The 17,355-nt window shown below is 43.6% G+C and overlaps 1 protein-coding gene and 2 long non-coding RNA genes across 5 annotated transcripts; 2 read left to right on the top strand and 1 right to left on the bottom strand.

Annotated features, from left to right (window-relative positions):
* Positions 1-1,062: 1,062 nt before the first annotated feature.
* Positions 1,063-2,397, top strand: LOC138961326 (G-protein coupled receptor GRL101-like). Its single transcript, XM_070332925.1, has one exon. The coding sequence runs from the start codon at positions 1,063-1,065 to the stop codon at positions 2,395-2,397; it is 1,335 nt and encodes a 444-aa protein (XP_070189026.1).
* Positions 2,398-2,992: 595 nt separating this feature from the next.
* LOC138963271 (uncharacterized) lies at positions 2,993-5,102 on the bottom strand. Its single transcript, XR_011454761.1, has 3 exons — positions 4,835-5,102; positions 4,343-4,456; positions 2,993-3,944 (listed from the first exon to the last, which is right to left on the bottom strand). It is a non-coding gene; the product is annotated as an uncharacterized lncRNA (long non-coding RNA).
* Positions 5,103-5,500: 398 nt separating this feature from the next.
* On the top strand, positions 5,501-12,577 carry LOC138963270 (uncharacterized). Of its 3 annotated transcripts, XR_011454759.1 has the most exons (4): positions 5,501-5,622; positions 6,470-6,710; positions 10,135-10,365; positions 10,921-12,577. It is a non-coding gene; the product is annotated as an uncharacterized lncRNA (long non-coding RNA). The 3 variants fall into 3 exon arrangements; XR_011454760.1 differs by lacking the exons at positions 5,501-5,622; positions 6,470-6,710 and adding an exon at positions 8,657-8,731 and having other exon boundaries at positions 10,921-12,568; XR_011454758.1 differs by lacking the exons at positions 5,501-5,622; positions 6,470-6,710 and adding an exon at positions 8,694-9,217 and having other exon boundaries at positions 10,921-12,568.
* The last annotated feature ends 4,778 nt before the right edge of the window (positions 12,578-17,355 follow it).

The raw sequence follows: 17,355 nt of genomic DNA, 5'->3' as shown, positions 1-17,355 counted from the left end.
TCTAGTTCACGTGTTGAGTTAACCTGCTTGGAGCACTGCTGTAGATATAGGGTGTGACTGAGTATTCAGGGTGTCAAGATGTAGCCAATGTCACCGTATATGAACAAGCCCAGAGGTGCTTGGATTGCAGGACACACCCAACTCTCATTTAAAATCATGGTACCCTTTTCACACCCTGGCCATAGAACAACACGACACACGGTCCAAAGATGTTCGTCACCAACTACTTCAATGCCTGTAGAAGCCGTCACGGCGTGGCATCCTTCCTTGTTGATATTATACTCGTGCTGTTTTGTTTCGTTGACTGACTGATAGACTGTTGTTCGAAAATGTGTGTAAACAGCACCACAAACACGCCGAAAAAGTACAAGCTATCTGGAATTGCTCACGAGTACGTGTGGTTAGCCGCTTCCTGTCGGGTTCACACTCGTCGTGCAAGGCAGAATATACATTCGGTGAATGCAGCGAAGACTCGTTTCCTTGCTGATGTAGAATATGTCGCCGTGCATGGACTGACAGACATCAATCACGCAGAAAACGGTGCAATCATAGTCTTCGCGGGTGCTTGTAAGTGCTAAACTGCATACCGTCCACACTCTTGTCAACATATTTCAAACAGGAGTCCATGCTTTGACAAATGAAAGCGTGCGGCACTCTCCTTATCGTCTTGGGCATTCCGCGGATCCGTGCGGTGACGAAAATGTGTTGATGGCGCATGTTATATCGCAAAATGATGCACGAGTCGAGTCGACTCACAGTCTCATTTACGGCCGCCATTTTTAGGATTAAAATTATCTCCCTTGCAAGTTGGGGGCGCTTCTGTCTGCTCTTACCTAACTTAGGGCTGGGGGGGGGCTGTCCTAAGATAAGAGCGACATAGGAGCGCTCTTTGGCCAAAGAGCGGTCCGTGAAACGCACCTATCTTAACTTTGCTCTTAACCCCATCTTGACCCCTTAAGAGCTCCTAAGTTAGGATAAGAGCGGTATATGAAACCGGCCCCTGATCTGAGCGGACTGACAAACCTGCAGAATCTGTCAATGGCTAGAAATCCTCTAACGGGAATGTTCACCAGTAACTTTTCTTTGATTTCTCCCGTGAACGAAGTCCTCCTGCAGATCGATTTGTCTGGTGTGAAATTTGAAGAGCTGGATGTGCGTAGCTCTCTGCCTTTTCCCAGGCTTCGCAGCCTCAACCTGACCAATAGCGGCGTGACACGTGTCATTGGTGACGGCTTCCGGTCGATGACGTCACTCGCCGTCCTTGACCTTCGAGGATGTCCTGTGACAGACTTTTCGAGAGACATATTCGAGGGTCTGGGAAATTTGAGGCAGGTGTTTGCTGACAACTTCAAACTGTGCTGCCCTGCCACGCTGCCTGCGGGTTTCAACCCTGAGAACTGTCGGGCACCTTTCAACGAGGTGTCTTCGTGCGATGCTTTGCTCCGCTCCGATTTCTACCGTGTCTTTCTCTCTGTGCTGGCTGCCCTAGCTCTCATCAGTAACCTGGGTTGTTTCTGTCTGCGTGTCTTCGCCCTGACAGGCCGAGGCAAAAAGAGCGGGTTTAACGTGTTTGTGACTCACCTGTGCGTGTCAGACTTCGTGATGGGCGTGTACCTGGTGATGATTGGCGTGGCGGACCGCATGTACCTGGGCAGCTACCTGTGGGAGGACACGGCGTGGAGGAACAGCGCGGGGTGCAAGGTGGCCGGCCTTCTGTCCCTGCTGTCCAGCGAGGTGTCGGCCCTCCTCATCTGCCTCATCACGCTGGACAGGTTCCTGGCGATCCGTTTCCCTTTCAGCCGGCTTCGCTTCTCTCCCTTCTCCGCTCAGGTGGCCTGCCTGCTCACCTGGCTGGCGGGTGTCGTCCTGGTGACCGTTCCCCTCCTGCCTGCCACCTCCCACTGGCGGTTCTACAGCCAGACAGGCATCTGCATCCCGCTGCCCGTCACCCGCAATGAATACCCAGGCGAGGACTACGCCTTCGGGGTGATGATCCTCCTCAACCTCGTGGTGTTCCTGCTGATCGCTGTTGGCCAGATCTCCGTCTACACGGCCATGACCAGAAACTCCATCACCTCCACGGACACGGGCCGGAGGTCCAGGGATCTGATCGTGGCCCGACGACTCCTCACCGTGGTGGTGTCGGACTTCCTCTGCTGGTTCCCCATCGGTCTGCTGGGCGTGCTGTCGACTAGCGGCGTGCCCATTGCCGGCGAGGTCAACGTTGGTATGGCCATCCTGGTGCTGCCGCTCAACTCGGCGCTCAACCCCTTCCTCTACACGCTCAACATGATCCAGGAGAAGAGGCGGAAAGCCAGGGAGGAGAAGCTGCTGAAGTTCATCTTGGAGCGCAGGAAGAGGGAGCTGGTGGAGGGGGCGGGAGGGACGGACATGTAAATGTTGTGAGAGGGTTTTTTTTAACACACAGTGATGATAACACACCGTAGAAGGAAGCTAAGGCAAGTTCAGTGTCACAACCCGAGTTTTTAGAGATGCAGAAGAAGCCAAAATAGAATGTTGTACATGGACGAAATGATGTAATTGTTATATTTTGGAGTGTATATAATAATTGTGCTATTTGCCACACAAAGTATTGGAGTCCAAACATCATTGTGGTATGTATGCGGGTTGGTTTGAGGTGCGTTATGCCTGTAACATCGCATATGTTGCAAGGTTGTGTCCGAATCGTGGAACGGGATATAGTCACCCGGTAACGCGCGGTGTACAAACTAGGTCAAGCTGCAGAAAACAAAAGTTTGTTAATATGTGTTGGGCACAGTCCCAATAAACATGCCAGAACTGGGCCTGATGGCTTTTTGATGGCAATGCCAGTTGCCAGAACTACTGCCATCAAAGGCCCATTGATGGCCCAATGCTGGCATATTACCCGTATGCACATTGGCAAATTGATGGGCCATCACTGGCAAGCCATCATTTTGCCAGCAAAATCCCATCATTTATTTGCTGGCTTTTTAATGGCTTGCCATCATTTTGCCAGAATTTTGCCAGCAAAAACCCATCATTTATTTGATGGCTTATTGATGGCTTGCCATCAAAAACCCAGCATTTTGCCAGCATTTCGCCAGCATTTTGCCAGCATTTTGCAGGTTTTTAGTTCCATATAAAAAAAACTTTTTTCCATATATTTTCCGTTAATGGCCCTTTACCTGCTGAAAAATGCCATATTTCTGTCTTTACCATTGCCAGCAAAATGCCAATAAGTTGCAGGAAATATACCAATACCACTGATTCGGATAGAATGACGGCTCTATTCATGTACTCGATCTGCACAGTCTTGTTAGCCCATAGATGGTTGTTAGAAGTCTATAAATATGCTTTGTTTTGTCATTTTTTACTGTGAATGTAATAACAATAACAAAACACAGCACATCAATGGACTTTTCAACCCATGCTGGCGGCAAGACGTGCGCAAATAAAGCAAAGGGCAATGCTGTCAAGCTGTACATTAGCAATATGCATATGCGTAATTATGAAATTCATCAGTAAAATGCAATTGAAATGCTAATCACATTTGTCGTGTAACTTATCTGGCAAGTAAAGGCAGTGGTTTTGACAGAATATCGTCATCAACGCAGTTATAGCGGGCACAACAACAATACAGTAATATAGATTAAAAACAAAACAAATGTAAAGCTTCCAAACAGCAACGACTCATTACCGAAACATTACAGAAACGTACGCTTTGTTTTCAGTTGCTCACTGTTTTATTTTATTTGTACAGCGTTCTAAATTTCACACTCGAGACATGATGACCAAAGGCAGGAATGTTTCTTGTTCACTTCCCAGTAAACCTCCGTAGGATTGTCTTGATTCTGTCATTTCTCTGTTCGCATCCGCAACGTTGAGATAACGCTTCTTTTCTTTGTCCTGACGTCGTAGCCTACGGTAAGCCATTGAAACTCAAGTCCTCCTGCCGTTCACCTCTTGAAACATGAAAGCAAACGAGTTTTGTTGGTTTTAATTCATTATTCCATATCACACACACACACATACACACACACACACACACACACACACACACACACACACACACACACACACACACACACCCACAAACACACACACACACACACACACACACACACAACCAAACACACAAACAAACAAACGCAAGCATACACGCAGGCATGCAAGCAAACAGCACACGCACGCACGCACGCGCGCGCGCTCACACACACACACACACACACACACACACACACACACACAGGCATTCTCACTGAGAGGACGACTTCTTGTAATCTATCATAATTATTTTCTGAACTGACTCAAATGCCAAGCAGAAGTAAGGGGTCAACGGGAATATGTATTTTGAACTAACCTGCGAAGCTTACGTTGTCTCGGATAGCTCTCTTGCGTTTCTCTCAGGAACTGAGACCCAGGCGCGCTGCATCTTATCCAGTTGGGCAGTCAGATACTTGCACAAATCTTTGTCCTGGAGTGAATATACACATACTCAATGTCAACATTCACAAGATGCAATTTGTTTGGTTACAAGTAAGCTTATGGTGTTTATGCCTATGGTGCTTTTCTTTTGACAGAGACAAAACAAACTCAATCACACAAAGAAAGGGAAAAGGCACACACACACACACTCACACACACACACACACACACACACACACACTCACACACACACACACACACACACACACACACACGCGCGCACGCGCGCGCGCAGATGCTTTCTTACAGAGAGGACGACTCAAACGTCAGAAGAAAGTTGAAAAAAAGACCGACAACGGAGGAAAAGAACAAGAAGATGCTAGATCTAACGCGACGACCTGCTCATACAACTGTTTGTGAAACTCACCACGCTTGCTTCTAGCCGGAGGAGATCGGACGCGTACTGAAATCGAAGAAGGTGCTTTGGAAATTCCTTGAATGCAAAACAAATAAGCGGACATCTGCAGAACCACCGCGGGCCGGATTTAGTTGACAATGCGTCATCATCACGAGTGACGTCAAGCTATTTCGACATTTGTTTGTAAATTACGTCACTCCAAGAGAGAAAGTCATACCGCTGTGCTGTCGCAGATCTTCTTGCCATCAATAATCCAGAATTGGCCCAGTAGTGTTGGTGTGCCAGAAAAAAACCACCTATAATTGCCAGCAAAACGCCACCTATGGCCCAATGCTGGCAAACCAGCACTGGGCCATCAATGGCGTGCCAACAGTGGGCCAATTAAGGAATTTTACTGGCCGACAATATTACTGGAATGCCAGAGATGGGCCAGTAATGGCAAGCCATAACTGGGCCTTTGTTGGCAAACCATAATTGGCCCAGTATTGGTTTTTTTATGGCCAGCTTTACCAAACTTGCCAGCAAAAAACCAGCAATGGCCCAGTTCTGGCATGTTTATTGGGGTAGTGCAGTCTAAATAATGTACATCTCATTTAGTAATATATTATATTATAGCGTATCTATAGGCTATTTAGCAAGTAAAGGAATTAATATAGTTCTAGGTCAGCGGTGTATGAATACACGTTGGCACCCCGTCAACGAAATAGGCCCGGTTTTGGGTTAGTACTACCCGTGAGAGACAACGGTACGGTCGCAGACGTATTGGCGGGCGCGAGTACTCGCATCAACCGGCGGTTGTAAGTTGAGCTTGTGTTATTGACTTGGCGGGTGAACTATTGTTTTCGTATTGCTGTGGCTGGGTAGATGTCGTTGTCTAATGTTTGTTTTGTTTGTGCTTACGTTTGGTATAGTTGTAATATTGTAGGACACGGTGAATGTGAGACATGTTATATCCGTGGGAATGTGCACGGGAAAGATAAGGATGACATCGACCGGTCCATTACAACATATTCGTATAGAGTGCCTCGGGATATATATATTAACGCATGTCTGGAAGTGATATATAGTGAACGTACAGTGGAATAATATGTGTGTAATTATTTGCATATAACTATTAAATATTCGTTCACATGGAAAAATCACATATTATCCAAGATGGCGGCCGACATCCCGACAACTTTAGTATACTTATAGTATTGATCATGTTGTGTTATATCTTCATATTATAGTGTGTAATAACATGCGGGGATAAATCATACCTGTGCAGGGATATGGGTGTTGCGACATGAAATCGTGGTCATGTAATGTAATGTAAAGTTGGATACCACAATCTAACATTTAGTGTACGTTTGTCCAGTTATTTGTAACATATCAGATGGCGTATATGGTCATGATAAACACAATAAGTTTATAGGTTGAAGCGAACTATAAATATATATTGTAAAGCCCCGTTTTATAGCTAATGCATTAAATAATTATCCTTTTCCATATATGGTTGCCAGGTGTAATATTCGATCTTGATGTCCATCGGTATTATGCGCTAAGAGGTTGCATTACCGATGAGCACTAACACAACCATCGATACACGCCAGGTAGCTAGGGATGGTGTTGTTCAGTATTAACTTGCTGTTTTATTGTATGCAGTTGGCCGGAGAGAACGGAGGAGGGACGTATGATTACGTGAAGGCGTTAAGACTGGACAGTGGGAACGCTGTCGGAAGGTGACTGCGGTTCACGGTGACGCATGAAGGGCGACGTGGGTCACTCCGACAAGAAGGTTCCACACAGATTGTACGCGGGACCACCAGAAGACGGCAAGAGGAAGGAGTTTGGTCAGCTCTACATGTCTAGGAATCTGGGGAACAGCTCTGAAGGATGGAGCTGGGTACGACGAGCTTAGGCAGTCGGGGACCTTTCTAGTGGGTCAGAATCAGAAAGCTGCGGCATTCTGAGGAGGGAAGGACAAGGGCGCCTTGATGGGCAGTGTGTATCCCTGAAAAGCTAAGTACCCTGTCGCTGTTAAAGTATGTGTCTGTGTTCGTGTGATTGGGTGATGCAACATTATTGAGCGCCGGATACGAACAGACTATAGAACCAGGGGGGGTGCTTAGGACTGGATTCCAGAATAATTTCATGTGAATTCATGTGTTGTCAATGTTGTAGTATTTGTATGGCGTACGCGTTAATTGTGTGGATGTTATGTGTATAAATTTGTGTATTTTATATAAAGCTTATAAGTTACATGTGGTTCCTTTAGTTGTTTATACATAGTGACGTCTATCTCCACTTGTAATCTTTCTTGGGTGTGTGGTGAGTGAATGAGTTGGGTGTTTGCGTGTGCTCCCAAGATTGCTCAATCTTGAGGGGATAAGCCGTCACGTGTCATTCAGTATACGTGCGGTCACGTGGTACGATATGGGCCCTCGAGTCGAAGTGTTGGCAGGCTGGAAGGTAGGATTTTCACTTAGTATTCAATATATACCAGTCATTCATAACTACTATCAATTAGATTATGTTTCTTACGATGCTAGCTTATCCCTCCTTCATTCCTACTATGCTCAGTTCTTTGGTTTAGCAAGAAACGTCTATGAAAAATTCCAATCGCATGCTAAGGTCAAAGTGCACCCATGCTAAGGTCAAAGTGCAATTCTTTCAGGCAGCTTTTTGTGCATTCCCTCGATCTATTGAACACTCTGAAACATTTCGGGAGGTTACCAGCTACCCATCTTTGTGATTGTGAACAAAAACAAGAATGTGGAGGTACTTGATCGCATGAATACAAAATCGTGTGTGGGGTCCCAGTTTTTGCTAAGATCAAAGTGCACATGTCTGTAAATTGCAGAAATGCTAAGGTCAAAGTGCTTTTTCAGATCAAAGAGACTGCCCTCCATTTATAGTTTTTGACTCACCTGAGTAATTGGTGAGTATTAGGATTCATATGTGTCCGGTTGTATAGCCGGGCGGCCGGCCGAAACTTTTAGGGTTTGATGATCTCACGAAGTAACCCCAGTTTGGTTGACCCTCGTCCAATTTGGGGGTCACAGCGGGGTCATGTTCGTTTTATAAAACTTAACGTTGAGGTTATATCAGATGTTATTGAAGCTACCGCTTTGATACTCACACTTCTAGGGTTTGATAATCTTCCGACTTGACGTAAGTTTGATTGACCCTCGTCAAGTTTTGGGGTCACAGGGACGGTGGGGGGGGGGGGGGGGGTGTCATGTTCGATTCATTATAACTTAACATTGATGTTATCTCATGCGTTTTTGAAGCTAGAGCTTTGAAACTTTGAACACTTGAAAGGATTGATAATCTATCGACGTGACCGTAGTTTGGTTGACCCCAGTCACATTTTGGGGTCACAATGGGGTCATGTTTGTAAAAGCTTTACATTGACGTTTTGTCAGTTATTTTGGGAGCAAAAGCCTCTAAATTTCACTAAATTGTAGGTGTTGGTAATCAGCAAGCATGACAAAAATTTGGCTTGTTTTCATCAAATTTTAGAATCCCGGCAGCAAAATGTTTGCTGGAAAAGATTTTGACCACTGACAATGTCCACTGAGCTATTAAGGGTATAAGTCTTGACCTCATTAAGCTATGATGTCATTGTTTGATTTGGTCAGTCTTGGCTACTCTTGGTGATGACATCATATTAGGATGTCATAGTGTCAAAAATGAGGTCACTCAAGTGTCTGAGTGTACATATTTTATCTGGGCTAGCCAACACCCAATATGGGAAAGAAAATAAGTAATTATCATCATTCTTGTTCAAAAACAAAAAAAGACTTTTTTCCGAAAATAATTTGGTGGATGTTGAGTATGTCAGGCTCACAGGCACTCGTCACGATCGGGTCGGGATCAAAGTGGGCGGGGCCTGTGCGCTCTCAGGACTACTACTATTACAAGGTAAAACTCTCTTCGTTGCTCTAGACCGAACGGAAGTAGTGAAGTTATCAGAAACCGAGATTGCAGCAGACGACAGACAGGTTGCGCATGTTTTCTGCGCATGTGACCCCGTGACCAGGCATAATTAAAAAGTTGTCAGCGGCGTTCGTCAGTATTCTTCTTGCAACTTCCAGATAATAGGATGCAAACATAAATTTAGATTGTATCATCCTTGTGATGGAGTTGGAAACCATGGATTCACCAGAGAAAATATATAGCTGATTCGGCCAGTGTGACCAGTGCATCAAGTCTTCGGATAGTTTTCGAAAACTGGAAAATCTGTTTTGTCAGGGATTGTGGTTGTGTTTCAACCACGAGCAGAGATGAGAGAATTGTTTGTTTACTGCCGATGAACTCATTCAAAGCCTGTTGTTGAACGTCACGAAACATATGACCCATGGTTTTGACCATGTTCTGCTGAAGACGTAACGGAGTCCACATGTGAAGGTGAGCGAATTTTCGAATAGATAATCCCAAACACATGTATCCCCAACCCTTCAGCAGGTTATTTGAAAGAGAGAGAGAGAGAGAGAGAGAGAGAGAGAGAGAGAGAGAGAGAGAGAGAGAGATTGGGTAGCGTGGGTATGGCAGCTCACTCACTCAGCTCACTGGGCGGGGATATAGCTCAGTTGGTAGCGCGCTGGATTTGTATTCAGTTGGCCGCTGTCAGCGCGAGTTCGATCCCAGGTTCGGCGGAAATTTATTTCACAGAGTCAACTTTATGTGCAGACTCTCTTCGGTGTCCGAACCACCCCCCGTGTATACTACATTGGGTGTGCACGTTAAAGATCCCACGATTGACAAAAGGGTCTTTCCTGGCAAAATTGCTTAGGCACAGTTAATAATTGTCTACCATACCCGTGTGACTTGGAATAAGGCCGTGAAAGGTAAATATGCGCCGACATGGCTGCAATCTACTGGCCGTATAAAATTTCATCTCACACGGCATCACTGCAGAGCGCCTAGAACTGTACCCACGGAATATGCGCGATATAAGCTTCATTGATTGATTGATTGATTCAAGTAGATCTCAAACTCAGTCTGTGCACCTAGTTCAGTTGTAATTTAGATCTAACGACCAGAAGCAAATGACAAGTTAGGGGATTTTATGTTTCCTCTCTCAGATTGATGTGATTTTTAAAAGCGAAGGGGAGGGGTAAATCCGTTTTAAATTGTAATTTAAAGATTCATAGCTGAATATGGAAGCAGCAATTATCGAGTGATACCAACTACAGATTATATTTCATCAGGTTTACACATCAGTTGTCCAGTCACACAATTTCGGCTATCGGGTGTAGATCTACATTATCAATCAGAAGTTAATTATTTGACACATAATTTTAGGGGTATTGGCACTTTTGCAGGTGGAGTATTCTACATTGATGACTGATAGTGCTGGAACAGCAAATTGCAGAAGAACTTTACAAGAAGCCTCATATCCAGTGGAGCTACAGACGTAACAAAGAGACATCCGTTTACACAGCGGATGCTTGGGGAACTGCATGCAGGCCGAACACGGAAAACCCGAGGCGACATGCATGAGCAGAACTAATCTCTTGAGGAATAACAACAGAAGGTCAACTCTTCATCTCTGAGTAAGTTCAGACACCTATTCTTCAATGGTTTAATTAGGACATGTTATCAGAAAATACAAGATCATCTCTGTGTGTGTGTGTGTGTGTGTGTGTGTGTGTGTGTGTGTGTGTGTGTGTGTGTGTGTGTGTGTGTGTGTGTGTGTGTGTGTGTGTGTGTGTGTGTGTTTTCTAGTGATACATTTTTATTTTACATTTTTAGTTAGAGCTTTGACTATTTACACACTTCTAGGAATTGACTTTTAGACATGATTAATTACCTGATTAATTATCTGTCTAATTACCATTTTGAGTTATGCACATGTTTGCGTTTATGCAAAACAGCTTGTCTTCAGCTAGGTTGTTCTTCTTCTTGGTTGTGGTGGTGTTTGTTTGCTTGTTTCCTCTGTTTTTAGTTTTGTTTCTTTTTTTATTTGAGAAACTCTGTGTGATAAGAGAGTGAGTGTACTACGTACAAAAGCAAAACAAATAAGTAGATGGAGAGGTGAACGAAAAAAGCTGCAGTGTTTTGGCTTAAGGACTATACGCACTAATGATATTCTGAACTGTTTGTTTCAGTAACAGTCTGATGGACAAGAACTATACAGTGGAGAGGAAGTGGATTTACCTTAGCGGCCAACTTTTTCAAGATTTATCACAAAAAATTTTCAATCAGAGGGCCTCCAACATGTCAAAATGTACCGGACAGCAGGCTGATTAGCCAGTGGTCACAACAGTGCTTCAAATCAGAAAAAAAAGTGTGGACCAGTGAGAGAGAAAAAAACTTAGGCCTAAGAGCAACACTGCAGTTGACGATGTTTGGAAACAAATCTACTGAGGGTTTTATTGACCGCCGACCTTTAGGAACCTTAATTATGCCAAGGGCTAATAATGTTCAGGCAAGTGATGAAAAGCCTCACAGTCCCGATACACATTTTCTGCAAATAAATATGACGCACTGTTCTTTCCAAAACCTGCACATCCAAACTTATGAGTACTACCATCATGTGTTAACTTTTTCAATCAGCAGTCAAACTATCATGCTGGCAGTGAATGTGGGCTCCCTCGTGCATATTTCCGACACCAACACTTTGACAAAATATGCACTTTATGATTATTGTTCACTATTATACGATCAACATGTGTGTGTGTTTTTTAGTTGTTTTTTTTATTTTTTTATCTCGGCTCACCATCCAGAAATAAAACTACTCCATAAACACTCACAGTCTTTTTCGGAAAATGTCTATTGAAAGACGAAAGAAGAGTGTATACTTGCATGTTTCTTGAATACAAGAATGAATGCTTGCATGTTGCTGTTAAATGTGTTCGTTCAACTTTAGCAGTATGATTCCAAACAGTATGTGTGTTTGTGTGTGTGTCGAAAGAAGTGTTGTAATAATTTTGAATGCAGATTATTAGTTAAGTGTGTCTTCCTCTATACTGTTGTTGCTAAATTGTATTGTTGTACATTGGTATGAATTAGTAACATATGGAGGTGTTTAATGAAAGATTTAATTTGAAATAAATATATATGAAGGATCATGATATAATTACTCATGTGTGACTTCTTCAATGGTTTTGAAGTATGCACATGCAGGTATGAGATGTGGAATGATCCTGAGTATATGGCTTCTGAAAATAAAAATATAAATAAGAATATGTCTTGTGATGAACACCAGAACCTGTAAACAATTAGTTACTTTGTTGAAAAAAATGTGTGCATAAAATATGCAGCAGGAGGGTATTATCTGCTTAATTTTCAATCAATTCGATTAGCATTTTGATCAACTTATAATTGCACAGATGGGTCTTGAAAGCTCGGTTGCCCTACTCAGTACTGTACACAGATGTCACTGCACTTGGTGCTCTTTGTGTGCTAGCTAACTGGGAATCTAAGCCTGCAAATTAGATTATTTGGATGCAGAGTCTACTTCTTGAAAAGGTAAATCCTAACTTCACTCTCAACATAAACCACAAAGTACAATTGGGTTAAATATGTTTTGCTGTGGCATTATGTTCATTGATGAAAAATAGCAATAAAGATCACACTGTAAGCATGCAAGAACCCTGATTGTATATCCTTCTCTGCAAGCGTCTCGTGCTGTGTGCATTATCTGACCTGATCCTGCTTTGCTATCGTTCTACATCAACAACCAACCCGTAACTGATGTGGATGGGAAACAAAATTTCTCTCTTTCCTCTCTATCTCCCTCCCTCTCTCTTATGGTGCGCAATTTTGGACAGACATTGAGAAAAGCTCCATAAAAATAACAGTCTTGAGCAACAAAAACAATCTTACTATTTCATTCAAGATTACACGTAACCAACCTTCTTATGTTTTCTCAAATCTACAACAGATCTACACGTCAGATTTCGCGCAATATTTTTCCTTCAGCCAATGAAGGCACAGCTTGTTGTCTTGGTTTGATTATAAGGGGAAGTAAGTCATACGTAACTTCCGTTCGGTCTAGAACAACGTGGGTTTTTGTGTGCCAAAATCCGTGCCGTTTTGCAAAATAACAGCCGAAGCAACGTCTAATTGGTATAAATCTGTAGCTGCCTGATAGTTTAATGTATACTTGATTTTATCATAGCCGTTGTTTTGCTTTGCTAAGCTGTGTATGGCAGGAATGCGAAGTTTGCCGACGAGGTCGAGAGAATCAGTATCATACCTTGTATAAACCATAAGAAAAGACCCCCCGTCCATCACAAGTGACAGCCATAGGTCACGCCCACCTCGTGACGAGTGCCTGAGGTCAGGCTAGTGGAAGGAGGTTGGTTTGAATATGTGAAATATTCTTAGAGTTGACTGGATTGATACAGGTCACATATTATAGATCAAGTTTGTGTCAATCAGTTGGTCAGTATAAAGTTCTCTTGAACATTATTTTATGAATGTGGAACAGCTTTTATTTCAACAACAAAATCTTGTTGCAGGTAGAGCAAGAAAAGGGCTTCTATTCCTCGTGCCCATCGATATGCGATTCAAAGGAGTATTTGGCCATGAACTCCTTGTCACAATACGGGCATGTGTACCTCGAGCCACCGCCAATCTTGTGATAAGGACGCTCATGTTCTACCAGGGCCCACTTTCTGGCATACATCTTGCCGCAGGTGTTGCACAGATGTGATTTTTTTTGTGGGGGTGGAAGTGGCCAATGGTTGTCCTAGTAGTACCTCCTCTTGCTGCTCCTCCTCACCGACCTCCTGGGACATAGAGGTTGACGCCATGGGTTTCACTGGGTCGACTTTTTCTACTTCCTCCTGATCCCCACAGGCTTCCACCACCACTTCATGACACCACCACTTCATGACACCATCACTTCATGACTGATTTCATGAATGCTGTCGAAAGTTTCAAATGAAAGACTGTCCATCTGTAAAAAGCACAACCTCGCATACCGTGAATATTTTGTTACATAATTCTACTCACGCATCTGTGATGATATGTTGCGGATACACAGGGCCTCACATCCACGTCGGACATCGGACATATGAGGATATTTTTTTCAAATGTCCTATACATTTTTCATGCAGGATGACAAATGTCCTATTGTTTTTGTCACAAAGTGGTCAATGTCCGATTATTCTATCATTTGCTCCGGACATCGTCAGTACCTCTCAATTTACAGTAGTTTGAATGCTATTTTATCGATGTATTGCGAAGCGATGTGTAGCAGACGAAATTAGACACTTTGTGCCTCTAGTACCAAAGAGTTTCCAAGGCTCGCAACTCGGAATGCTCGAAGCCAGTTGAGAGTTGCCTCCCTTCGCGCTTTCACCGAAAATAACAAACATGCCGCCTAAACGAAAACTGTTCACAGAAAAGGGACAGAAGAAATTACACTTCAAGTCCCTTCCCTCATCATCTGTCAGTAGCACGGAAACTGAGCTTCCTCCAGCCCCAGAGCAGTTAGAGCCCGATCGCCCAGGTGAGAATGTCGATCGCGATAGTCAAACATCGGAGCCGAAGAAAGACACTACGCCCTCCCTCACCCCCACGCGTAACTTCGTCTCAAGCTGGGCGACATCATTCCCGTGGGTGTCGCACGACCCAGAGAGGAAACTTATGTTTTGCACCTCATGTCAGCACACAGGGAAGTCCAACACTTTTACCGTTGGCTGTTCGAACTTTCGCAAATCGGCCCTTACCGATCATCAGGAAACCAAAGACCATGCCGTTAGTGTGCAAGTGCCATCTCTCCAGAGAGACAAGGAGATAGTTGAAATCCGACAGCTGACAAAACAAGAAAAGGGGGCAGCTGTGGCAGTCAAATCTGCTCACTGGATGGTACTGGAGTGTTTGCCGATGACAACATTCAAATCTTTGATGTGGGCTGTTGCACGAACTAGAAGTGCCAAACGTTGAGCAGTTAGATCTGTCTACAGCGACTCACTACGATTCAACAACTGCTTTCTTAGAGTTTTTGAAGGCGATGTCAGATGCCATCACACCTGAGCATCAAGATATGCTGATGCGTGTGTACCTGGAGGGGCCAAAGGATGACATTCACAAGTCAGAGTGGGTGGTGAAGGTTGTTGAAAAGTGGACATCCACGAGGAAGCGAATGCTCTTCAGCAAAAGAAAGGAACCAGCACAGTAGTTGAAGTTCAGAGACAGAAACACTGCACTGACTCAATGTAATTTATTTTATATTTTCTGTTACCTTTTTGCCAAGAAAAGTATTTTTGTTCGTTTACCCTCGTGCCAAGAAACTAGTCAAGTTTAATTATATTTACGTTTTGTTACGGGAAAAAAAATTTCCTATTGATTTGTTTTTGTTCAGGACAAATTAATGTCCTATCACTTTTACATTGGCCAGGACATTTGTCCTATGCTACCTCTCATGGATGTGAGGCCCTGGATACATCACTATTCTGTTATCCGACGCGACAGTATGGAAGTACAACATACTGGTCTTGCTGTTTGTGTCCATGATTCCAGGGCTGATCTGGAAGTGAACAGTATTGAATGCCTTTGGCTTGAAATTTCTTTTAAGAATTCGAATTCTTTTCTCCTCGGCTTTGTATATAGAAATCCCGCATCCCATTCAGCTTGGTCTGACGATTTTATTGATTTGATGGATAACACCAAATGTAATAATCGCAATGTTTTGTTACTTGGTGATTTTAACATAGACTTGCATAAAACCCAGACAGCCTGGCGCTCAGTTACATCTCTCTTTGGATTCCATCAACTTGTGAACACCTCAACCAGATTGACTGATACAACATCAACGTTGATTGACCACATTTACACTAATAATACCTCCATGGTGTCAAACGTGAAAACTGTACCTTCAAGCATCAGTGACCATTGTTCAATATTTTGTTCTTGGTCGTTCAAGTTACCTAAGCCGGTGCACAAGGGCCATACAACTATTGATTATAGAAGCTTTAAAACGTTTAATGAAACCAAATTCTTCTTTGATCTCAGTTTAGCACCATTTTCCTCTGTGTTTAATCATGTTGTTGCTGACGAAGCGTTGGGCGCCCTTTTAGATATATTTTATCCTATAGTGGATAAGCATGCCCCACTACGTCACCACAGAGTGAAATATCCATCTCTTCCCCCATGGTTGACGGAACAGATTATAGAAGCCATGGCCCTGCGTGATTTTTACAAAGCAAACAACATGAAGTCAGGGCGGGGATGTAGCTCAGTCGGTAGCGCGCTGGATTTGTATCCAGTTGGCCGCTGTCAGCGTGAGTTCGTCCCCACGTTCGGCGAGAGATTTATTTCTCAGAGTCAACTTTGTGTGCAGACTCTCCTCGGTGTCCGAACACCCCCGTGTGTACACGCAAGCACAAGACCAAATGCGCACGAAAAAGATCCTGTAATCCATGTCAGAGTTCGGTGGGTTATAGAAACACGAAAATACCCAGCATGCTTCCTCCGAAAGCGGCGTATGGCTGCCTAAATGGCGGGGTAAAAACGGTCATACACGTAAAAGCCGTGGGAGTTTCAGCCCATGAACGAACAAACAAACATGAAGTCTGATTTTAAGAAACAAAGGAATAAAGTGACAGAATTAACACGTCAAGCAAAAGCAAATTATTTTAATACATTAATCGAGGACAAGAAAGATATTACAACTTATAGTTTTTGACTCACCTGTTTGGCGTGCTGTTAATAACATATTAGGTAAATCTAAACAGAACTCAAATCGGTCTGCCACAACCATCTCCCCTGAAGATTTTAATAACTATTTTTTGTCCCTTGCCAATAGGCTAAATGAATCTGCAAAATGCGACAGTCCTGATTCTGACCTTGAAGTCTCTTTCTCAAAATTACATGATTTTTGTAATCAGAAATGTAAACCAGACGATTTTTTTACTATTCCAGACATGGCAGTGCATGAGGTAGGGAAGGTGATAGAAGGCCTTGAGAATAAAAAGTCCATGGGTCCTGATAAGATTCCTCCTTACTTGACCAAACTAGCTCTACCATATATTGTGGAGCCACTCACCTATGTGTATAATATCTGCATAAAGCACAATACTGTACCTAGTTTGTTAAAAAGAGCAAAAGTAATTCCACTCCATAAAGGCGGAAATTTATCCGACCCAAATAACTTATAGACCCATTTCCTTATTACCCATTTTATCCAAACCATTGGAAAAACATATTCACAAACATTTGCTCGCGTACATAGAAAGCAGAAACCTTTTTCATCAATTTCAGTCTGGTTTTCGAACAAATCACTCTTGTCACAGCGCCCTTACCAACTAATGCGACACATGAGGTGCGTTGCATAGGCAGAGCGCCACAGAACGTTTGCGAACGTTTTCTAGGCAACGCATAGTTTTGTTGTGGCGCTCGCGAGCGTTAGCAAGCGCTCGGTACGAGTACCATTGTCCGGGGTCACTGTAGCGTAACAATGGCGACCGCTCGCCGAGAATGGTCTGGGAAACGGGGGTTTGCAGGGAGCATTCTGTAACGTATACCTGAGAGGTGGCACGCCAGAAACTATTGCACTGTACTGAGCTTTCCAGTTGACTCTCTCTCTCTCT

The sequence above is a fragment of the Littorina saxatilis genome, linkage group LG3 (genome assembly GCF_037325665.1).
Source record: "Littorina saxatilis isolate snail1 linkage group LG3, US_GU_Lsax_2.0, whole genome shotgun sequence".
Classification (NCBI taxonomy): domain Eukaryota; kingdom Metazoa; phylum Mollusca; class Gastropoda; order Littorinimorpha; family Littorinidae; genus Littorina; species Littorina saxatilis.
The sequence above is the reverse complement of the archived record's forward strand: the minus strand, read 5'-3'. Positions and strand labels throughout refer to the sequence as shown.

What these genes read in the sequence shown, in the direction of transcription:
- LOC138961326 (XM_070332925.1), top strand. Translation starts at nt 1,063, where the DNA reads ATGTTCACCAGTAACTTTTCTTTGATTTCTCCCGTGAACGAAGTCCTC.